The sequence below is a fragment of the Maylandia zebra genome, linkage group LG7 (genome assembly GCF_041146795.1).
Source record: "Maylandia zebra isolate NMK-2024a linkage group LG7, Mzebra_GT3a, whole genome shotgun sequence".
In the NCBI taxonomy this organism is placed as follows: domain Eukaryota; kingdom Metazoa; phylum Chordata; class Actinopteri; order Cichliformes; family Cichlidae; genus Maylandia; species Maylandia zebra.
In genome coordinates this window covers 48,644,561-48,668,701 of record NC_135173.1, presented here as the reverse complement: position 1 = coordinate 48,668,701, position 24,141 = coordinate 48,644,561, and the positions used below count along the sequence as shown (strand labels likewise).

The following is a 24,141-nucleotide window of genomic DNA, read 5'->3' as shown; positions in this document are numbered from 1 at the left end:
GCTCATGGATTTTGGACTGCTGGACCGTTGGCCTCCTGGTCGGCCTCCTGAACGTTTGAACTTCCTTTTGTTTTGCTGTCGACCTCCGGGGCGGCCACCTGACTCGCTTCGCCATTCGCTCCTGTTCTGCCGGGTTCATGGTCGCCCTCCTGAAGCTGGGTCTCGGACTTTTGTGCCCTTGTTGTTTTTGGCCTGTGTGCTTCTGATGCTTTGTTTTTTGTGGTTTTGTTTCTGGCCCTCCTTTCCTGGTCCCCCTCCGCCCGCCCTGGGTGGGTTGTTGTGGTTTTGTGTTTGTTTTCTGGGTGTTTTCGGGCGTCTGGAATCCGCCCTTACGGGGGGGGGCTCTGTCACAGGCTGGGTCTTCGACCCAGCACTTTGAGTTTTCTTTGTTTTGTTCTTATTTTTTGAGATGTTAGTTTTGTGTTATTTCCTATTTGCCTTTAGTTTAGGCAGTTATTGTTCCTGGGTTTTCTATGTTTGAGTTCTTGCATTATTCATCACGTATTTGGTATGTTAAGTTTGTATTGTCATGTCTAGTTTTAGTGTTTCCTGTTTTATTCTGACAGTGTCATGTGTTCTTTGGTCATTGTATTTAGTTTCACTCCTCCTGGTCCTGTCATTAGATTCATGTCAGTCAGCTGTTTCCTCATGTGTCTCCACTTCCCCTGATCACCTCATGTGTGTATTTAAGCCTTCTGTTTTCTGCATGTCATGGTTGGGTCATCTGTTTATCTTACCATAGTCATAGTTACAGTCTTTGTCATAGTATGTCATAGTCTTTGTTTCTTAGTGGGTTTTTTTGTCAGTTTGCTTTAGGTTCCTGGTTTTAGCCCTGCAATCATCCAAATAAAGGATCGCTTTCTGTTTAAACTTACAACTCCTCGTCTTCATCTGCCTTTGGGTCCTGTTTCCATTCACATCGGCGCACCCCGCCGTGACAGAACCACACTATGACTTGGAAAAAAAAGTTTAAAAAACAAAAGGAAGCAAGTAATATACAAGCTAGTGAATCTAGTTGTGGTCAAAATTTCTCCTAAAGACACCTAGACTGCCTTTCCAAAATATAAGAATTTTCAAGGGGAAATGTTTTTCCCCTCCTTCCCACCCCTGTGGTCTGCTCTTTGTAAGCTGTGGGGCTGTGAGCCAAAGATAACACATTGCGGATATGACACTCCCTGGATATTCCCTTTGCTTTAACTTAAATTTAGATTAGAATGTTGTAGTGTAATCTCACATCAAGGCAGCTACCTATCAAAGCCTAAACTCAGTTTTCTCCCACAGTTTTGCTTTGTACAATATTTTTCAAATAACTCTTGTACTCGCTCTCCTTATTTTCTCACTTTCCTTTTCAGCAATCACCAGAATTAAAATTCATGCATGACTTAGCAAAGCTTTTATCTGTTAAATATGTACCCTCCCATTGCTTAAATGTAATATCACTGTGACGGTTTCAGTATTACATTTTGCCTGGTTTGGCATCTGAGTGCATGCTATATGGAGTATTTTACTGGCAGTCCTTGGAGGATGAGTTATAAAAAAAAGTGTTTTTTCTAGACACCCATGATGAAATCATAGATTCAACAAATTATGGTATTAAGTTGCAGACAGTGATAATATTTGGCATGATACAGTTGTATTTTTTGTTGCAACCTAATCAATTATAATTAATAATAATATTATAACATAAAACCTACAAAGGCTTTCACCTTTAATGAATCTTGTTACGTTCCCCTGAGGGGTCTAGGCGGTGAGGGGGAAGTAACAAAAGGTGTCCAGGTCAGAAAAAGGAGTCAAGGAGGCAAAAGGGTTAAATTAAAGAGTTTTATTAAAGTAGCTCAACTAAGAGAGACGGACAAGCCGCTATCACCATTTAAGAAAAACAAACAAAACTCAGGCGTTGGTCAATAAAGTAAAACGTAAGCCAAAAAGAAAGAGAGCAGCTCACTAGCTGAAAACACGGACATGCAGCTCACTAGCTGAAAACCACCAAAACACAGCTCACTAGCTGCAAACTCAACTAACACTCAGCTCACAAGCTGTAACCACACTAATGGCACTCTGGCCCAGAGCTCACCTTTCCCTGGGCTTAAATACTTTTAATTACTGACGTGAGTCAGCTGTGTAACAGGGAAAGGTGGCACCTCAGGCAGAAGAGGTGGTGGGACACGCCCACACAGGCACCTTCAGGAGGAGGCCCTGCTAGGGCCGTAACAATCTTTTGAATGATTGGAACATACACTTTTTAGGAATTGGCTTGTTTGTGTTTTTTATTTTAGATCTGACTGAAAGATGCACACTATTTAGTTTTACTACAGCTGGGAGTTAAATATGCTTTTATTCTTCCTCATCAATTTGTTTTTTATTTGTTCATCCTCTCTCTAGGCTAACGCCTAAAAACCTGATGATATTGGTTTTGGCTGAATTCTCACTTTCAGCCTCCTCTGGGACCTAGAAGTAAAAATAGCTTACTGAGGAATGAGAATTAAATGAAAGAGGGGATTAACACATGGTAGGTAAATAGTCTAGATTTGAATGGTTTTCTTGAACTCTTGCAGAGTGTGTTTCAGGTAGCGAGACAGGAATAACAAATCTATTCCCTGCCACCTGATAGTATTTATAGTTTATTAATTTAGAAAATGTATTTTTAAGTGGCAAACCAGTAGGAGCTTTAAATGCATTAGGGCAAAGTCATAGAATATTGTTTGTGCAATGTGATATCCTACACAGAGCGACAAAACGTGTACTGGGGCTGAAAATTGCAAATTGGTAACGTATATTAACTGCATCAACGAACGATAAAAGGCCCAGCAACCTCCACAACCCATTACCCTGCAAGGATCCAATCACCTCCAGTATGGCTGTCATAAATTAGCACCAAAACAAAAGCAAACTAATTTGCTTCTTTCAGTCCCCACTGCATGCTTTTCTCTTTCTCCGGTTTCCTCAAGAGCCTAAATTGGAAGAGCCATGAGCCTATCTTGGAAGATTTATGAATATGTTAGAATAGCCTGAGCCAACAGTTTTCAAAGTGGTGAAGTGAAAATAAATTAAACTGGCCCTGTAGGCAAGTCGTGCACCGAGTGATGAATTAGATACTCATTGCTCTGTCGCTTGATGCCTGTCCCTCTTTTCAAGTGAAAATGCTGCAAACGGGGAAAGACAAACAAGAATACAAATCAATTAAGTTTCTTTGATGATGGACTTGTTGAGAAATTGATTTGGGGACTATAAGTGTATTAGTAAACACACTGTTCTGGTTACCAGTGAATAATTTACTAAAGAAAAATATCTGATGTAAATCATAAAGAGAGAGGAGCACAACAATAAATCTACAAAGGCGTTTTCATCATCTTCCCCCCCAACTCAGTCAGCCTCTCTCTTTTTGCTCTGCTTCTTTTTCTGTACGCACAGAGATAGTAGTCCTGCTGCATTCATCTGTTTCTCGCTGGGTCCTGCAAAACTAAAATTATTTGACGACGTTTAGAAATTACAGGGTAACTTTGGCTATACCCCATGGTTTGTCGCGAATGTCTGTTGAATTGCCTCTCAGAAGGACCCATGCATTTTTGAGGCAACTCTCTCCTTTGTCAAAACACACATGCTTCTTGGCAAGACATGCTATAACATAGGATCATTTTAAAAGTGGATGGCTGCGAACACGTTTTTCACTTCTCTCTAACATGCTAAAACCCCAAACCTGATGAAATCTTTCCATGTTGACCTGGAGGTCAGCTTTCAATTGGAAGTGGCCATTCAGGTGAAAGTTTCGATTTGGTCTAGCATGATCATAAATCTCTTTTTCTTTTCTGCTTAGTCTTGCTAGCTGCCGCTTTTGAAAATGCTGTGGTTTTCCACACAGTCATCCTTTTAAAATGAATTTTTCTCATCAGTTCAGTTAGAATTGTATGTATATATTTATTCATTTATTTATTTATTATTGCATTTGGAAAGACCCATGCAGCACAGGAAGTGCTTTTGCAAACGCTTTTTGTATTTGCTCAAATGGAAAGAAATGTTGATGTGCATTTACAGAAAAGTAGTTACTTTATAATAATGAGGAACACTTTAAATGATTTCCTATGAAGTCAGAAACTGCAATGTCCATTTGTGTTAATGCTGTTAGACTATTAGGAGTACATATAACTGTAATTTTCCTGATATTATCATTTAAGTTATTGTACAGTAGATTGTCTAGAATTCAGCAGGTTTATTTATTATAAGAAGAGTGTAAAGCAAAAAGGCATTTCTCAATACAAATAGATGAACAATATGTCTGCGTTTAGGGACGTTTGATGTAAAATTTGGACTTTTGATCTGATGTGTGTACACAGCCCATCGTGACACTTTGAGGGCAGTTGTATGTTTTATAACTGAAATGGGAATGTCAGAGCTTGTCATATGTCTGCCCCCCCTCCTCTCTGGGGTTCTCGTAAAACATGTGATTTCTGCAAGAGGCTGCAAAGGGTGTGCACGTGCGCATGTACATGGGCGTATGCGTTTCTCTGTGTGCATGCGCACGATTGTGTGACTAATACAATATCTCACCAGCCGAAGCCTACTACTACAACTGCTGTGCAGGGATACAAGGCAGCACATGACAGAACAGCTTGAACAGCGCAGCTGAAGTGCACATGCAGCCAACAGCAACCACCTATCTAATTACTTGCTGAAGCCGATTTTGTATTAGGACTAAAAATCATTTCTAAATTCTACTTAAATGGATGAACACTGTTAAAGTGTTAAAGTGGGGAAAAAAAGAAACACTACAAGTCTGCATTGGTGTCCTGTTGTGATGGTTTACAAAGTCAAAGGTGGGCAGAGAAAAGCAATCACCAAATTACTTTTTACTCTGACCCATCATGTATATCTGTGTTCTGTGTGCAGCACAACTGACAATAATTCAGCATCATGTCGAGCTCATCCACCTCTCTAGACCGCCTGCCCTGCTCAATTCAGCAACTGCTTCAGCATGCAATTTCAGCAATTCCTCTTTTTTCAGATAGCAGGGACAGCGAGCTCTGAAGGCCAAGACCATTTTTATAAGTAATTTGTGCTTTTACAATGATTGCTGCACCTGCGTCATCAAAGCTAAACTTATATAGAGATATTATGTGGGACATATGTTTGGTCTTTTCACGGACACATATCATGGATTTGCAGGCTCTTGCATCTCAGTACATCATAAGGTATGTTGTCATTTCATGAAATATCTTTTTTCTTTTTTTGCTATTTCATATATACACATTTTATTGTATGCTTCTGTACCACAAAAACCACAGGAAAGGAAGGAAAAAACATTTCAAATGTGTAAATACTAATTAAACTCACAAACAATTATTCTCCACAACATTTTTTTTTTTTTAAACGTACTGTAACGCTAAATTTTGACATCTCAAGCTGCTTCCCTCTAAAGTGCTTAGAACACTTATGATAATCTGTGATAATCTACTCACCAAAGATACACCAACACATTATCCATTTGAATGCTAAGTACACCTCATTCAGAACTTTAAAAAATGCTAACATATTCTGAGAGCTTAGAATAGCTCCAGTGGAACATGTTATCCTCTGTCAGGCCCAACACACACATACACCTACACACACAGAGGCAGAGACCTAAAGCGCTTTATGCAAAGAAATGAAAAGTGGATAAATAGCTACTTCAGCTGCACCTTTACCTCATAGCTTGCTAAGAAATAGGCAAACGCAGCAAATCTCATATGGTGTATTAAGTATATAGGATCAGCAAGAATGGCTGGGTAGGCCTAGACTGAAGAGAAACAGACTCTTATCCAGTTCAGAGGTCTTTGGTTTTGTATCATGGCTGTACCGATAACCTCCAATGGTAATTTAATGCCTCCATTGAAGTAATGCACTTTATTGCACCAGTGGATTAAGTAATGATTATTTTGTGAAATTGTGGCCACACAATGGTCAATTAATCTTTAATGAAACTGTAACTTATGAGGCGGAGCGTGGCTTTCCAATAAGCAGGCAACTGCTTGCCAAAGCAGTTACAAGCCTCAGTTGCGGCCTACACACCCTATCTATCACCATGTAAAAATAGAGCACTCTCGAAAAAGACACAATGAAAAGGCGAAGTCACACTTGCAGAGTCTCAGATTTTAGCATTCATGGAATGGTAGCGGGCCTATATCTTCCAAACTACGTGAAGAAAATATATCAGCCTCGGATGTATGCAATGAGATTAACTGCCATTTTGAGGTGCTATTTATTTATTTAGAGCAAGCCAGGCACATGGGTTGCAGGGAATTATTTGCACTGACAGAGCATGAAGTTGGGGGTTATCAAAGAGCTGCACAAGAATTCCAATACAGTACAGTTTCATTTCAGCATCTCCTCTTTAATCATGGTAAGTATAGCTCCAGTATGTAGTGTTTTCCTTGACATGCACCTGCCTCAGAGCCACATAGAGAGAAGGTTTAAACCTCATTCATTTTGAATGTATTCACGTGTTGTTGCACTAACACAGCAAAGCCGAGTAAGTCACAAAGATAAATGTTTTTACTCTGATTAGTTTCTCATTTCATTTTTGGCCTGCGGGTTTTAATTCTCTCTCTCATTCTGCAATGCACTAACAAACGCTGATGGATTTACTTTCTGTTCATGACATCATTCTGCACACGAGTAGAAGGACAAGACACCACATTTCCAATTCTTGAGTGTATGCTCAGTGCGAGAATGTAGAGGAGAGCAGACGAGGTGAAGAAACGGGAATGAGGAGAGTGATTGATGGAGTGAATGCGAGCCAAAGGATGATGGAGAAGAGTCAAAGGGTATGTGCATGTGTGTGGCCAGTAGGAGTGAGTGTAATGAAGTAAGACAGTGGAGATCTGTGGGAGGCAGAGAGAACGGGACATAAACAGTGAAAGAAGAGACTGGAAAACAAGAAACTGTAAGACAAATAGTTCCTGCTGCAATTGTCCTGTTGCAAGAGTGATATCGGAAAAAGAAAATATGTACATGTTGATGCAGAGATTGAGGTATGAGGTATGGTTAGACAGACGAGGGAAGGGGGGAGGGCTGAGGCACTCGGTGTTATTGTGCACCCGGCCGCTGGCACCAGCACTGTCAGTGAGCAGCGTTGATCCGTGAACTTGCCATCTGGATTTTCCCACAAATCACATTAAAGTTTCAAGCCCAGGAATACATCAAGCTAAATGAATATTGGATCCAGACAGGCCTGATGGAGAAAAAGCCCTGTGCAACCCAGCTCTTTTGTGGTCAGACATGATCTATTCATCCTCTTTACTCCCACCATCCCTTCTTCCTTCTGTTCTCCTCTTCCCTGATAGGCAGTGGTTCTGATGAGCTGTGCAGGAGAAAGGCACTTATTATTAAATAGGTACATATTACAAGTACAGACTCTAGGACAAAGAATATGCGAGTAATTAAATTGTTGCAAAAGGTAAAACTACTTGCAGAAACCTGAAATTTGATCTAAAGTAACATAATCTAAACAAAAATATCCCTGAATATCAACCTTTATATGAATTATAAAACACTGCAGATTGAAATAACTAAACACAGCGTGCATTAGTTTTAATTCTTTTACCTGAAATCAGCTTATGTTTTAGATCCCACTTATTAAGGCCTTAATCTGTTTCTCAATTGCACACAGTTATACGTTTATTGTAGAGTATGTTGCAGCTAGAAATAAGGAGGATTAATTGCTGCATGTGCATACATAATAAGGGACACTGTTTGACACCCTGACAACACATTGAAAATGATTCATGAGCACAGTATGAAATTATATGCTTACTTTCCCTTTCATTTTAGCAACATTATGTTGACTTTGCATAAATGGATTTCAGTTTTCACCGAAAGGTGAAAATAATATGTGTGTGGCAAAAATAATGCAATCATTCATCATTCAATAACATGTTTTGTTCAGGTTCCTGGTTGCATATTTTCTGCTGAAGCGCTGTTTGTGCTCAAGTAAAAGCCATTAAGAAAATATGGCCTCACCAAGATTCTGTTTCATACAAGAAGGAAAAAAATCTATTTAGTTCTTTTCCAATCCAGTGGCTTGTAGAGCTAGGGATTTATTTTCCCCAGGCTTGGACTGAAGAGAAAGCCTGTACTGTTAGTTGTCCAGGCTTCAGTTGTGTGAGATCCCCAGGGTGAGATATGGATTGGCTTGGAGTCTAGAAATTATAAATACCTTGTCAGTGATAGTGAAGGCTGAAGAGGTTCAGCTTCAGCTCTAAATTGGGCTGAAGAACACACATTCAGCTATTGAGATTTCTCTATAATTAGCAGAATGCTGCATAGTTTGGGTATGCAAACCACAAGCAAGTATGAATGGTAAGACACAGTAAAGTACATGCATGCATGCTAGAAAACGAATGCTGTGGGAGATAGCTTCACTGCTATATGCGAACCAATACGACACACAAGAGCAGGCATAAATCAAGGATTTATACATTGTCATCGTGAGCGACCCACCATAGAACAAGCAGTTCTAGCTGAACAGAGAAGATTGCTGGAGCACATCCTTTAGAAAAAATAAATGAGTACTTATGACACAAAGCAATCTTAGTAGAGCAGTCAGTCAATTCATTGCTTTTTCCCTCTTTTCTGGTAACTTGGTCTGTGGAGAGATGCCGTATACATCTCAAGATACAGCAGCATGACAGACAACATTTACCTCATATTTTTCAGCATATTTTTAGATATTGTCTTTTTCAAGATGGTTTCTTCTATTATATTTTCTTCTGTATTTTATTTATTATCCCATTGTGTTTTTAAAAAAACCCCTGTTTCACATTTATCTGTTTTTCAGGCCTGCAGGTTATTTTCCCAGAATACCTGCAAGAGAAATTTGTCCAGTCAGCTCTGAGCTACATTATGTGCAATGGAGAGGGGGAATATGTGTGCCATAACAACCAATGCATCTGTCAGTGTGCCGAGGAGTATCCCCAATGCAACTGTCCTATAACCGACATCCAGATCATGGAGAACACCCTGCTGGGGATGTATGAGTCATGGGCAGCCTCCTACAAAGACTTTGAAAGCTCTGGTAAGCTTGAATATCCTTCTAAATATGATAAGAATCATCAGATCTCATGTCCATGCATTTAAAAATTAATCTTTTTAAAATTTCTTCTTTTTTGTTTTGTTCAGTTTTACAATTTTCTATGAGAGACAAACTGTCATACATTTCGCCCCTTTAATTCTGAAGTGCTTATCAAAATTTGAGCTGAGGCAGCTCTGTGTTTTTTCCAACCCCCCCCCCCCGAACCCATATTAATGAAAAATAACGAGCACCTTTAAAACTAGCATACATTTATATTATGCTGCTGCAAAGGGTCAGTAGCCTTGGCAATCTTGATGATCAGTCTTCATCCTCAACTAAATCGATGCATTTAGGAGGAGATCAGAAAAACACTCACATGGGACTGTGACTTCTTTTTTTTAATGACAGTAAATAGCAAAATGATCACGTAACCAGATGCTAATTACACAATGTAAAGGTGTCTGTAGAAGTGAGTGCAAATGCAGGCACAAAGGCGGCAGTAGAAGTTTGGACACAGCAGAGAAAAAACACATATTGTGCCTTATTGTTTTATGGCAAGGCACCATGTATATCTATTATTAATACGAAATAAAAGTGTCTTGATACAACCTGCCAGCAACAGATAAATATATTTATGCACCATAGGGGTAAGTTAATGTTAGTCATGAAGGTCACTGAGTGCAGTACATCTTCAAAGAAGTACTTGAAAAGAAAGAACACTGGAAGAAGCCAAATAAAAGAACATAACTTCTTTTCAGACCAAAGCACAAAGAGTTGTGCGGCCTCTGCTAAACATTTGAAAAATAAATGCTTGAGAACAGGTTCAAAAACCTCAAAGCATCAGATTGACATATGATATAGACAATCTGTATAATTCAGCATGTGTAAATGTAATGACAGGGCACATTCAGTGCCTGCTAATATTTGCAGCACTGGAGTATTCTGCTGCTTAAACTAAATGGTACACCAACATTGGTTTGTGGAAATGTTCTGTAGGTACTATAGAAAAGAGAGCTGATGTGACACTACACGATTCATTTATTGCTTAGCATTCCTTTCAAAAGACAGAGCTGTGGCAGTATAACATTACTGGCTGTGAGAAAAGCTGCAGCTGCTCTGCTTATGCTCATTTTAGCTGTGACTGTTGCTTTGTTGATATTGCTCAGACTCAGCTGCATTTGTAGTTGAATGTATTCAGTGAATTTCTCTCATTAAACTTAGTCAAGAAAAACATAATTATGCAATACATGCTTGGATTTTACAATAGTTTTTTTTTTTTTTTTCAGATATAAAACAACAGTCAGGCTATCAAACAATGCCTGTATGTGGTTAGTATGTAGGTAGTTTATCTGGGTATATACTGCCTCAGCACTGAGTGAGAGCACTGACCAAACTGGTTTATCTACTTATTTAGCTACAGTGATTCCCGAAGTTACACCTGTTCCTTATGAAATAGGCTATGCAGACATTATTGTGGCTGAAGATAAAACGAAGGCAATGAGCCAATACGCAAGTTATTGCAAAGTGCAGTTTTAGTGTGAAGTAAACTTTGTCCTATGGGATCCAAAACAAATGTTCACATACACAAAGATAACCCAAGTAAATGCAAAATGAATTTTTACAAAATTAAGTATGTTTTCCGAAAACCCTTGGGGATCCTAAAGATGAGTTTTTGGCAAATGTGACATGAGCCTTTGTCTTCTGGTTTTCACTTTGGAATTCTCCCATGGATGCCATTTTTCCACAGTCTCTTTCTTATCTTTCTTGTTGAATCATGAACACTGACCTTAACTGAGGCAAGAGAGCCCTGCAGTTCTTTAGTTGTTGTTTTGGCTTCTTTTAAGACCTCCTGGATGAGTTGTTAATGTAGTCTTGGAATATTTTCAGTAGGCCAGCCACGGAAGCTTCACCACTGTTTTCTTCATTTGTGGATAATGGCTGTCATCATGGTTTGCTTGAGTCCAAAAACCTTAGAAATGACTTGTAGCCCTTTTCAAATTGATGACTTTGCTTCTCAGCTGTTTCTTTAAATTGTGGCATGATGTGTTGCTTCTTGAGACATTTAAATCTACTTCACTTTGTCTGACAGGTTATATTGGACTCTTTGATTCAACGTGCTGGTAGTAATCAGGTCTGAATCTGGCTAGAAAGGGGGACATTTGATTTTTTTTTGTTGTTGTTTTTTATGTAGGGCTTGTTAGGTCCTTTTGATAAATGAAAATCATGAATTAAAAACATTTTAATTTAGTTGGGTTATCTGTGTATAATAATTAAACTTACCCAGTGATCTGAAACAGTTAAGTGTGACAAATATATTAAAACTACAAAATCAACACGAGGGGAAATACTTTTTTACAGTACCATAAAGTGCTACATCTGAGTATAATTTAAGGTCATTTTTTAAAATCTACAAGCTCCTGCTACATAGTTTAGTTTATCTAATGCCACATCAATTGATTTTCTTTGATTGTCTCAGATTTTTATTTTTTATTTTCACTTTTTTATACAAATGGCATAGGATATCCGTACAATCTGGTGAAAAATACATGTGATACAAAACAACAAAGTGAAATGTAATGGCACAATGGGTGAAGTATGGTTACATTGTGAGAGCTTTAATCTCTAGATAAGGTGTGCTGGATGGCTTAAGATAAGGACTATGTGGAAGCACTTTCAAGGAAGGAGTCCTTGACGGCTTTGAAGCCTGTATAAAAGGACTTGGCAACTATTAAACTGGCATTGGGAGTGACTCAATAAAAGCGATGTTTTTTGGTGGGAGAATCAGATATATCTGAATACTGAGTGCTGGAGACACCCGGCTTTTCTAGGAAAAGGGAGGTACCTGACATTTCTGAAAGCTGGGTGGAGGGATATGGCAAGTTCAAAACAGGGGAGGAGAAGAAATCTGGCTTCTTTGAAGAAGAAGAGGAAAGGAGCTCTGATATGCCTGTGCGGAGGGTGGAGGAAATTCTGACATTTCACGGCAATGGTTGAAAAGGGGTTCTCAACTGTGGTTAATTCTGTTAAACTGTCTTGAGGAGGACTGCAGGAGGGTTCGGCTGTACAACTGCATCTCTTGAATATGGGATTTGTTGTTCACGAACAGAGTGGAGCAGTTTTTAACTGTGTCCAATAATATTTATGTCATACTTTTCATGGTAGACTATTGCATCAAGTTTATAGCTTTAACAAACTTTTTGCATTTATAACAAACACTATAAATGCAAAATTATTGCTCTTGTTGTTCGTCTACTTTTGAACTGTATTCAGTTTAAACTGTAGGAATTAAAACGTTTAATTAATGAGCTTAGTATTAAGGATGGATGAACAATGAGTTAATCTGAATTAACTGACTCAGTTGATTAGCACGCCAAATAAAAGCCTCTTTGTCCATGTGTATTTTTGTCCATTTGTATTTTTCAAGCATCTTCATGCTCATTGTTGCCAAAAATTGAAGCTATCGTTGAAAACAGCAGTTGTCTATGGAGGAGACAAACAAGAATTTTTAGAGGCAGAAAGAGGGACACAAGGACAATCATCACCACTGGTTGGAACAAATTTGTTGAGGCAGCAATCTTGAAAAGGTGTCGGGGAGCACAGAGTGAGAGGGTGTTTACTGCGCTGAGAGTCTCATTTCTCTTCAGATACTCACAGCAGTCGAAGTACAAAAAGCACAGTACAGACATGAAAAAAACCATGTCAAACCTCACGTTTGAAGATATAAACTTGGAAACTATAACTTATAAAACGTACTTTGTTGCAAATATTACAACAACAGTTGTCTCCAGCTGTTTTTTTGTTTACTTTTGTTCTTTTAACGGTTCCCTCTCTGTCACCTAGATGAGTTCAAGTCATTTCTGAAGAGGCTGCCCTCCACTCATTTCCTCCCCATCAGCAGTGTGCATCTTCTCTGGGGCAGCGACTGGGATTTGCAGGCCCGCTACAGGCTTCTTCAGAGCTCCCTGGAGGTGCAGCGACTGAAGATCCAGCGCACCGCCCGCAAGCTCTTCAGCCTCAGCATCCGCTGTCACCACAATCCCAACCACCAGATGCCTAGGGAGAGGTGGGTAAAAAAAAAACTTAATTCAATGTTCTGTTCAAAATTAGCTATGAATTTACTCGGACAAGCCTAAGGTGCTGTTTCTGGTCTTAACATTTTTGGGATATCTGCTTTTTTAAAAGTAAAAGAAGATATTAAAATGTATCTTGCAGAGGAGTGACATCTTTCAGGGAAATTTCCCTTTTGGATTGATGTATGGGTTCTGTTTTATTTGGTGCTCCTTGAAGCGTGCACAGTGAGGATGACATCCATTATACATTTTAACTTATGGTTCTGTTGTTTCTGTCCATCAAGTCAACTTAGTGCTGAGGCTTGCACATGCCGAAAACACTCTACCTCACTCTTGTATTTCACTTTGCAATCTAAAAGGGGGGGAAAAAATAGCTGTGGGAGTTTTCTTGATAGGTCATTGCACACATCTGTCACCACCTACTGCAGTTGCAGCTTAAGAGCCTTGCTGCGGATGTGCCATTGTGTCAGCGCTGCATGAAATGCCAGGAATTTTCAACCATCCACTCTAGCAAATATCAGAAAACACTATGCAAAATATGCAAAGTTCCTGGCTTCCACATGAAACACCCCCAAAACTGTTATGTGTAGGGGATGTCACCACATAAATGGAAACAGAATCCGTAAAATATTCATTTAAGTGGTCTGAAAATGAGCCGCTGTCAACTGTCACTGACAGAAAAAGAGCACACCCACATTTGTCCGTGAGAGTTGGCAAAGGTTTGTTCTGAAGTGTTATCAAAGAGCTGCAGTATGCGCTTCCCCGTCCATGGAGTATGCATCAAGAGTGCCTGATGGCACTGGAAATAAGAGCTGCATGTTTATTTGCTTGCTTGTGTAAGACAACTTTGCATCAGATGAAGGAATTATTTGGTTTTATTATAACCGTGTGCATTTGCAGTACATATATACGTACAACATTAAGATTTTCCTTTCCGTTAAGATATTACCAACAAGGACTCCAGTCCTTCCATTTTTTCCAGTCAAACTATAACAGATAGTCAGTGAAGAGACTGAGGCAAAGTTGAAGGCCTGTGTGTTTAAGATGTGTTCCAACGCATCTTCATGTCAGTCAGGCTGTGAGTTGATGAAGATGTGAAAAAAAACTATATTGCTTGGTTCCAGAGATGAAAAACTGGTGCATCGGGATTCGAAATGACAGCAACACACATCCCTTGTGAGAGATCATTTGTCCCCTCTCCAGTTCATACTGTATATCAGACCCCTAGTGGGAAGGATCCACTTGCTATTTTGCATTATTCTACTTTGAGAGTAGTGTTCATCAACCTCCGAGATATTTTACTGAAGAAAGAATTGTATTTGTACAAGCTTGCTTTTAACCCAGAATGTTTTTAACCTTACCAAACTATGATTCAGCGTAACGAAGGTAAACCTTGATAATACCCATCATCAATATGTAACTGATAAATTAAGGTTAACCGTTAATAGTTTGCGAAAGGTTAACAAATCCTATAAACATTATTTCAGCTGATATTAAGTTAAAGTTTACAATTGTTTAAAAGCATATGAGCGGGTGGCTGGACTGTGAACCTGAATAAACCTGGAACGGCTTTTTCCACTACTATTGTATTTCTTTTTTATATACAGGATTCACTTTTGCTTTTCTTTAGTTTAGTTGTTTGGTTAGGTTAAGGAAAAGATCATGGTAAATGGTTTTTAACCCTGCATGGCTTAAGATTATCTAGTGCATTCAGACTTCACTTTTGTTCTTTGTCATGCCATGTAAATCTTCATTATGAAGCCTTAATAACAGTGAAATGCATAAAATTGACAAAAAATATACTTCAGGTAATTGTTACTGTCGCTTCTCAGGATTATGAAGCAATACCTGATACACTGTAACCAGTGATGGGAATAATGGCGTTACAAATAACGGTGTTACTAATGGCGTTACTTTTTTTCAGTAACGAGTAATCTAACTAATTACTATTTCTATCATTACAACACGGTTACAGTTACTAACAAGAAAACGCGGTCCGTTACTATTTTTCAACAAGCAGACGGTTGAAGCTGTCTTCAGCTTACCGCATCTTATATCAGTTGCACAGAAGTAGCTGTAAGTAATCTGGACGCTACAGCCTTAAGCAGCTGCGCGCGCTCCCGTGGGCAGTTATCACTTTCTGGCAGACAATTACTTTTTGGCACAACACCTCGAGCTAGGGGGCAAAACAATCGCATGAGTGCTGCTGTTTGACTGAGGAAGAATAAAGTAGTCGTGGTAAGCCAATCACATGACCACTTCAAGATGACAAAGCAACAAGGTGATATATACCAGTTTTTAAATTGTGCTGAGAGGCCACGTAAAACCAGAGTCATGATAAACAATATATACGCGGCGTTTTTTCCTCAATCGTTTCGTCACTTTTACTGTCTATGGACAGCACTAGCAGACACTCTCTGCTTATGAGCAAAAAATTAAAAAAACAAATGAACCAAAAAACAGCCCGTTCCTGTTGGTGGAAAAATGCACCATGTCGACCAATCAAAAAATTATATGACAACATGACATTGTTTAAGGAGAGGGGGAAGTTTCAGGAGTGACGGCGAGAGAGAGAGAGAGAGAGAGAGAGAGAGAGACAGCAGAAAAAGAGAGAGAGTGAATTTGGAGATGTGAGAGATTTGTGAGTTTAGCGTGTTTGGAGTGTGTAGTTAATGTGTTGTCTTGTGTAGTTAGTGTGTAGTGTTGTGGATAGTTTTGTGTTGTGTGTCAGAACAATGAGGCGACTGCTGTCTCCAGGTAAAAAACAGGAGGAGTGATACACCTGCTGTCAGACCTGCAGGTATCAGGCTGTGATGTTCTCCTTTATAGTGGACAGAAATTATTTTTTGGAGTGGCACAAATAATTTGTGTGGCATCTTATTGATGCAGAACAGCTGATTGTTCTGTAAACAGTTTGAATGGTTATTAAAAAGGGGTAAGGTAAATGGCTGCAAACAACTTTGTTTGCAAAACCTGTGCATAGGATTTTAAAATTGACAATTTATATTTACATTTAAAGTTATAAAATATGATTCATTAAACATGTTTGTGGTTGTTACAGCAAAAATATAACTTTCTACTCGGATTTTATGTTTTTTGCCTGATTTTAGATCAATTGTGTTAATACAGTATGTCAAAATGAAAACATAACTGTAAATTCAGACACGTGAGGTTGTGCTGAAAAGAATGATACCAAACAAGGCAAAGTAAATAGTTTTTAAAGGTGAAATGTAGAGGTCAAATCAAAAGTACCTAAAAATGGCCAATTATACTCTGGACCCCAGAGGGTTAAACATTTTTCTTAAAGTAACGCAATAGTTACTTTTCAAGTAATTAATTACTTTTAGAATCTTGTAACTCAGTTACTTTTTTGAAGAAGTTACTAGTAACTATAATTAATTACTTTTTTTTTTTTTTTTTTTTCTCTAAATGACATCAGAAACAGCAGTATGCGACATTACGTGATGGCAGAGCTTCAGTTCATCCTTTGTCATTTTTTTTTTTTTTTTTTTTTTTTTTAATAAATAGGACAGGGGGAATGAATGAGAGAGAGAGGGGGAGAGAAAGAAAGAAAACCAAAGGGGAGAAGAGACGGTGAGAAGGGGGGGGAAGAGAGAGAAAAAAAAAACCTCCTGGGTCACCTGTATGGAGAAAAAAAAAAAAAAACAAACAAACAAAAACAAACAGAGGAGACAGCAAACAACAAAGAGCAACATAATAATAGAGAAAACAAAGCACCATCACAATAAACTAGCTAGTCATAGATATCAGTATTTACTAAGTAATAAACGATATTGTGCAGCACGCAAGATAGACAGCGCACAGTGTGCTTTGAGGCAGCAGCCAAGAAAGCTTTAGTCCGCGTCTGTGAATACCCATGTGTGCATACCTGTGTGGATCAGCATGCTTGCATTCCAAAGGTTTCTCCATGTAATGATCTGCTAGGGAGTGTGGGGGGGCCACAGCCCCGTCCTCCAGGGTGTGAAGCGGGTATGGAGGAGATCAAAACTCCAGACATCCAGAGGCCCCCAGAACACAAGAGACCATGGAAGACCAACAGAGGGGCAGCCGCGCCACTGTCCCAGTAAGAGCTGAGGAGAGTCCCAGATGAGGGCTCGCCCAGCAGCCGCGGAGCAGAAGTCAGGGGGAGTTGCAGTGACGCGCCCGTGAGCTCCGCCGGCCCCCAGCTGCGCCTGAGTGACCGAGCCCTAGGCCGAGAGGCCGGGGGCACCCCACCTCCAAAGGGGCCCGAGCGAGCCCCAGGCCCCAGGCCCCGACAAGCGGCCGCCAAGGAGTGAGCCGGTGTGCACCCGGACGCCCACCCCCAGACACAAAGAACCACCAACACACCGACACCTGAGGGAGTCCGCCACCGGCAGGGGAAGTGGTGGTGGGTGGAGATAGGCCTCCAAACCTTGGAGGGCCTGAGGTGTCCCCAGAGAGGTGGCGTCTGATACCCAACCTGACATATAGACACAGACATACAGGCACACACAGACACAAACATCCATTCCCACCCTCATGCTCTCATATGCACTCACTCCACACTTAACCAACGTGGAGACAGACATAAAGAGACGCTGTACACACAATCACACTCCCCAAGCGTACTCTACAAACCGGGTCTAGGTACCCTTGCCCCTGGAGGGGGGAATTGCACCCAGACCCAGGTGGTGTTACCCTTTTCCCTGCGGTGGGGAGAGGCAGACCACCCCGACTCCGCAGCAGCAGGGAGGCCCCACACCCCAGACCGCAGTCGGACGGCCAACTCCTCCTACTATTAATTACTTTTTCAAAGTAACTTGCCCAACACTGATTATAACTGATAATATATAATTAATAATGTAAATTTGTATCATAAAATATAACAAATAAGCATAAATTCGAACATCACAAATGACTAAACATTCATTCTCATTTTATTGTCTGTTAACAATTAAAATAAATGACACGCTACTGACAAAAGTTTCATAAACTACTTTTTAATATTGAGCATTATGAGGTGCTACCTGTTGTTGGGAAGAAGAAATACAGCAATGTGACAGCAGAGTTAATGCTATTAAATTACAAGTATCTCAGTGAAACAAAGATTAGAAAGGGAGAAAGGGAAATCATTCCATTAGATTTGTTAACGCTAATAAGACAAATCTAATATCAGGATCTTAGCTGCAAATACCAATATGTAATACAAAGATGATATTAGATCGGTAATTTATGAGAAGGCTGTGGCTGCGTGTTTTTTGCAATATGGTGGAGTGAGAGAAAAGGAGATTAGATGTGAAAAGGTGAAGTAAAATCTGTAATCTAATTTGGGATCATGCAAACATTCATAGTGCAGAAATGCAAACATAACACATACATATATAACTTAAAGGAGAGGGGAATATTTATCTATAGCTGGTGATAATCAGTCTGAAAGGATGAAGGTATACTTGTTTCTGAGTCCAAGTAACGATAATAAAAACTTGTTAATATTAACTTACCAAACAATTTAATACATTTTAATCTGCGTTGTCCCTTTACTAGTGCTTGCTACATAAACCCAAACAATAAACACATTTATACATACAAAGACAGGAAAATGAACACATCTGTTTTCCTAATAACATATACTTACAGGTATTCTGAATATCTGATAGGATTTTTATTTGACATGACGAGTTTATACAGTATACAATACTGTACTAAAGTTTTGACCCAACGCTCATTTGTTTATATTTTGGTTGGAAAACAAGAAACACCTGGAACAATTTATTGAAATATGTATACATGAAAAATACCGTAAACAAGGCAAAATAGAGTTTGTATTGTTGTACAGTTTTTTTTAACACAAGCTGAACTAGGCAAGTTTTCTAATGTTTAAGCAGTTTTGAAAAATAGTCCTCCAGGCTTCCTGAAGGAAATTCCAAGGCTCTTCTTTAAATGTCAGCTACCTTTTGTTCCATTTTCTGTCAAGCTGTTCCCACACTGCTAATTCTGAGGTCCGGCTCTGGAGAGGCCAATCCTTGACTGTTCTATTGTGTGTTTATCTATCCAGGTATGCTTTTACTGCATGAGCAGTATGTTTGGGATCAATGTCACGCTGAAAAATGAAGCTGTTGCCAGTCAGATGTTTTCAGATGGTATTAAATGGTGAATTAAAATCTGATGGTGCTTTTTTGTGTTCTGTGGTGTTGGGGAATTTTTGACAAGATTCCCAACACCACTGACTGAAATGCAGCCCCAAGCCATTCAGTTTGATTCAATTGAATTTTATTTATATAGCACCAGATCACAACAGCTGCCTGGAGGTGCAAACCATGACATAGCCTTCACTGTGTTTTACATATGGCTGTAGACACCCACCATTCTACATATTTCCACTTTGAATCAAAATTTTAAATTTTGATTTATTACTCTATCAGACCTGTTGCCACCAATCTTGTGTAATTTGGCATGCCTCAGCCTTTTCTCCCTGTTTCCCTCCTGAAGAATGGCTTCTTGACAGCCACCCTTCCACTGAGGCCATTTCTGATGAGGCTTCAGCGACCAGTAGCTGGATCAGCTGAAGGGCCAGATGCATCTCTCAGGTCCTGTGTCTTTGCTGGATTTTTTCCTATTTCTTAGGGACATGGCTTATAGCTGCTGTTCATCTCCTGTAGACAGTTACAAAGTGAAATATTTCTCTGAAATTGGTACATAAAATAAAGGTCCAAGTACTAAATTGATCGAAAAAGTAGGCAATGTCTACAGATAAACCTTTGAAAGACCTTCAGGAAGCCTGGAGAACTGTTGCTCAAGACTGCTTTCTTGGAAGCAAAATGTGAAGAAATGAAGAGTTACTAAGGACTTTTTCCGATATACAAATGTAGAGTTTATACAGATTTTTGACACAGGTATAGTATTTTAGGAAAACAAAGGCATTCGTATCAAAATAACACAGATTCAGCTAACCTTTTGCACCATGCAGAATATTTTGTGAGTAAGAGAGCTTAAAAAATTCAGCCAAACATCATCAAGGAAGTAGTATGCTGTATGAATTGCAACGACAAGTAAGCTTATTCACTGCTTTGAAGAAGATCCTGGGTTTTCCACCTGCATGGTCTTTGTTGGGTTTGTTTTCTGACTCTAGTCAGAAGTATTCTTTGTTATATCTGGTATTCTTTATTTTACTCTGCCATTTTGACCGGATATTGTTATTCCTTTTCACCTTTGTCTAACCCATTCACCTACTTTTGTGTTCATGCCTCTACAGCATTCTTCAGGAAAGAAATGTTATGTGTCATTGTATGTTGATGAGGGATTGCCATAAAGTCTGTCTGTCTGTCTGTCTATCAATCAATCCATATCTCAGTTTGGAGCTCATCATAGAGAAATCAAAGTATGTGCTTCCATTGTTCTCTTTGGTTGATCTTTTCTTGTTATGGTATCACTTGTGGCAATGTCATATATCATTGTCAGTACTTAAAATAATTTACTTGTCAAACTAACCTTGACCAGCAATACTTTCTGAAATCAAAATTCAGATTTCATCTTCTACAGTCAGAAAAGAAGTTCCAGTACTGTCAGGATGACAAGGAAGGATGTCTGATGGGGGCAAAGACAAGACAGGAATATCAAGCAATGCTTTCCACCAAAGGGAAATAACCGGCCCTATCTACTAAAAATTATGTCCCTATCCAACCCCAAGGCACTGTAAATTATGCTGCAAAGCAAACACATTTTCTAGTCTTATATCAGATCAATTGGAATTAATATTATGGATGTATCTGTTTTAACTCTAGCAATGATCTTTTTCACAACCCAAAAAAGTACATTTAGTTAATCACAGCAAGTGAAAATGTAATGTAGAAGTCAAACAGTAATACAAAATTAAGTGAAAATAGTAATAGTCCTACCGAGGAAGACAAACCCAAGTTACCAGGGTGAAATTATGCCTCACACATGCCTCATTCACTCCATCAACTCCTCAGGGTTCTCTTTAATATGCTGGCCTTTTGTTGGAGAGAAAATATACTTTCTTTTCCTTATGAGAATTTAACATGTATACATTTTAACTTTATAGGCATTTACTGGTGTGCGTTCTTTTCGCTGTTCTTGTCACACTAGATTGAGATTAAAATTTCCTGATCACTGCTAATGCTCTTATGCTTTTTTTCTGTCTTTTGCCTCTTTAGATCTGTGATGCAGTGGCTCAACAGGGTTCAGTCTTTCCTGTACTGCAATGAGAATGGGTTTTGGGGGACCTTCCTGGAGAGCCAACGGACGTGTGTGTGCCACACAGGTGTCACACTGTGCCAGCGACCCATACCATGTGTCATAGGTGGAAACAACAGCTGTGCCATGTGCAGCCTGGCAAACATCTCACAATGTGGCTCATGCAACAAGGGCTACAAGTTGTATCGTGGTCGCTGTGAACCTCAGAATGTGGACTCAGAACGTAGCGAGCAGTTCATCAGCTTTGAAACTGATCTGGACTTTCAGGACTTGGAACTCAAATACCTGTTACAGAAAATGGATTCACGTTTGTACATTCATACTACTTTCATTAGTAATGAGATCCGACTAGAGACATTCTTTGACCCACGCTGGCGTAAGCGCATGTCCCTGACTCTCAAAAGTAACAAAAACAGGATGGACTACCTCCACATGATAATTGGTTTATCAATGAAGATCTGCCAGATGCGAAACAGCAGCATTGACCCCATGTTCTTTGTTTATGTCAACCCATTTAGTGGTAGCCACTCTGAAGGCTGGAGCATGCCCTTTGGTGAGCATGGTTACCCACGCTGGGAAAAGGTACGGCTGCAGAACTCCCAGTGCTTCAACTGGACTCTTGTATTGGGTAACCGGTGGAAGACCTTCTTTGAGACGGTGCACATTTATTTGCGTAGTCGTGCCAAGGTCCCATCTGGCCTCCGCAATGATACAGGACAGGGCCCGGTGGACCTCGCAGACCCGAACAAGCGCCAGATCTACATAAAAATCTCCGATATCCAAGTTTTTGGTTACAGCCTGCGCTTTAATGCAGACTTGCTTCGTAGTGCTGTGCAGCAGGTTAACCAGTCATACACACAAGGTACACAGTTTTACTCCTCCTCATCTGTTATGCTCCTCTTATTGGACATTAGGGATCGGATAAACCGTCTAGCGCCTCCCTCTGCACCTGGCAAACCCCAGCTGGACCTCTTCTCTTGTATGCTAAAGCATAGGCTCAAGCTCAACAACAGCGAGATGATTCGAGTGAATCATGCATTGGACATGTACAGCACAGAGATATTAAAACAGTCTGATCACCTGACTGCTAAACTCTGTTGAACATTCACATAAGGACAGCAAGTTTAACAGAAACACCCGACAAATGAACTATGGGGGTATATTACTCTTACTTTTTTTCTCTTTTTCATTTTTTGACCTTTTCTGCCTTTTGATGTAATATTAACTTTGTAAGCATAATTCTTAAAGAGAAAAAGGAAAAGGCAGTGATGCAAAGCTTTTCTGGCGTATAAAGAAGAATACTGAAACAACTATATGGACTGTATCATATTTGTCCCAGCATGTCTGTAAATCCCTAAAAGAACTTAAAATGAGAAAGAGACAGAAAAAAACAACAAAACAAAACAAAAAACATGAAATTTATGTACTGGTAAAAAAGAGGCCTTGATTTTACTCTGAGGGATCAAAGGTTATATCTGAAACTGCCATTCTTTATTGAAAAAAAAGGAAAAAAAACATTTTTAAAAGAAATAATAATAACACAAGGGCAGACCAGATATCACTTCATTCTAGCTAATGAGCTAATCGACAGTTTAATATTCAAAATGTTTATACATTGTAAGGATTAAGTATCCCTAGTGAGTAAGTAGTCAACACATTACTGATAGACTTTATTACATTTCAGACCCACGGTGAATCTGCATTGCTCTTTGTGAGTTATGAGGCACTCTGTCATTGTTCTGACACATAAGGCACACAGCAGGGCAGTAATGGATAGTCATGTCAAAACAAAAGCCAGCTGTTTATATATACATATGTGGTTGAATGTGTGTGTATGCGAGAGCGTGCGCTTGTGTATATCCTTTTTATTATTATTATTATTATTATTATTATTATTATTATTATTATTATTATTATTATTATTATTATTATTTGGCTTGATGCTTATTGCTGTTTGTTAATTGAATGTGTCATTTGAGATTGACTCCAGTCTTTGCTAATTCTTGCATTTGGAGCGCTTCTTCCCGTGTTTGAAATTCAAGCTGTGTTTTCCACAAGGCAGTACCTCCTGGTGCGTGAGTGCAATATTGTGGTCTGAAGATTTAACAATCAATGCTATTTTGTACAGCTTTGCAAAATGTACATGTTGTGACTGCTGATTTGTGGAGCTTTTTAGCACCAAGAGCAAAATGTAAGCATTCATCATTCAGGCACGTTTGCAAGACAATTTAAAGCCATACACTTCCCTGAGGTAGACATAAAGTAAAGTAAGTTCATAACCTTTATTCACTTCATAACACATGGAAAAAATGTTCAAGTTATATGTTTTTGTTTTAGTCCCTCAGCTGATTTCAGATAAGAGCACAGCAAAAGGGAAGTTGACAGAGGAGAGTGTATATTATATTGAATAGGAATGTCTTGTAAAGCCATTGATTTTTCATGTTGTTACACAGGGGAAAAAAAAAAGAAAAGAAAAATATGAAGAAATGGTTGAATACTAAAGTATAAAATACCCTTTTGGCAGTGTTTAATCTGTACGCTTTTGATGGCCATGTGTATAAATGTCTGTTTTCCTTTTGCGATATGAAATCAATAACATTTTTTGCATGTTCCTGGAAGCATCAACAACTCTCATCATCCAAATGAAATATAAAACACTACCTATGTATTAATGGTCAAACTTTATTTGGGTAATCCAATGATGAAATATTTCTACTACTGTTAACTTTTTGTAGGTCTAGTCCTTTGCTTGGATGTTTGTTAACAAAGATGTTGTACAACCAAGTTGGTCTGGCCATTTTCGGGAGTTCAAACTTTAAAAAAAAAAAAAAA

The 24,141-nt window shown here is 39.2% G+C and overlaps 1 protein-coding gene across 1 annotated transcript in view; it reads left to right on the top strand.

Annotated features, from left to right (window-relative positions):
• The window catches only part of brinp1 (bone morphogenetic protein/retinoic acid inducible neural-specific 1), a 121,009-nt gene extending 97,045 nt beyond the window's left edge, over nucleotides 1-23,964 (top strand). The window contains exons 6-8 of the mRNA XM_004537989.5: nucleotides 8,810-9,046; nucleotides 12,884-13,106; nucleotides 21,270-23,964. Coding sequence (XP_004538046.1) covers nucleotides 8,810-9,046; nucleotides 12,884-13,106; nucleotides 21,270-22,410 — 1,601 coding nt within the window. The 3' untranslated portion in view covers nucleotides 22,411-23,964. The remainder of the gene's footprint in view (nucleotides 1-8,809; nucleotides 9,047-12,883; nucleotides 13,107-21,269) is intronic.
• Nucleotides 23,965-24,141: the final 177 nt, after the last annotated feature.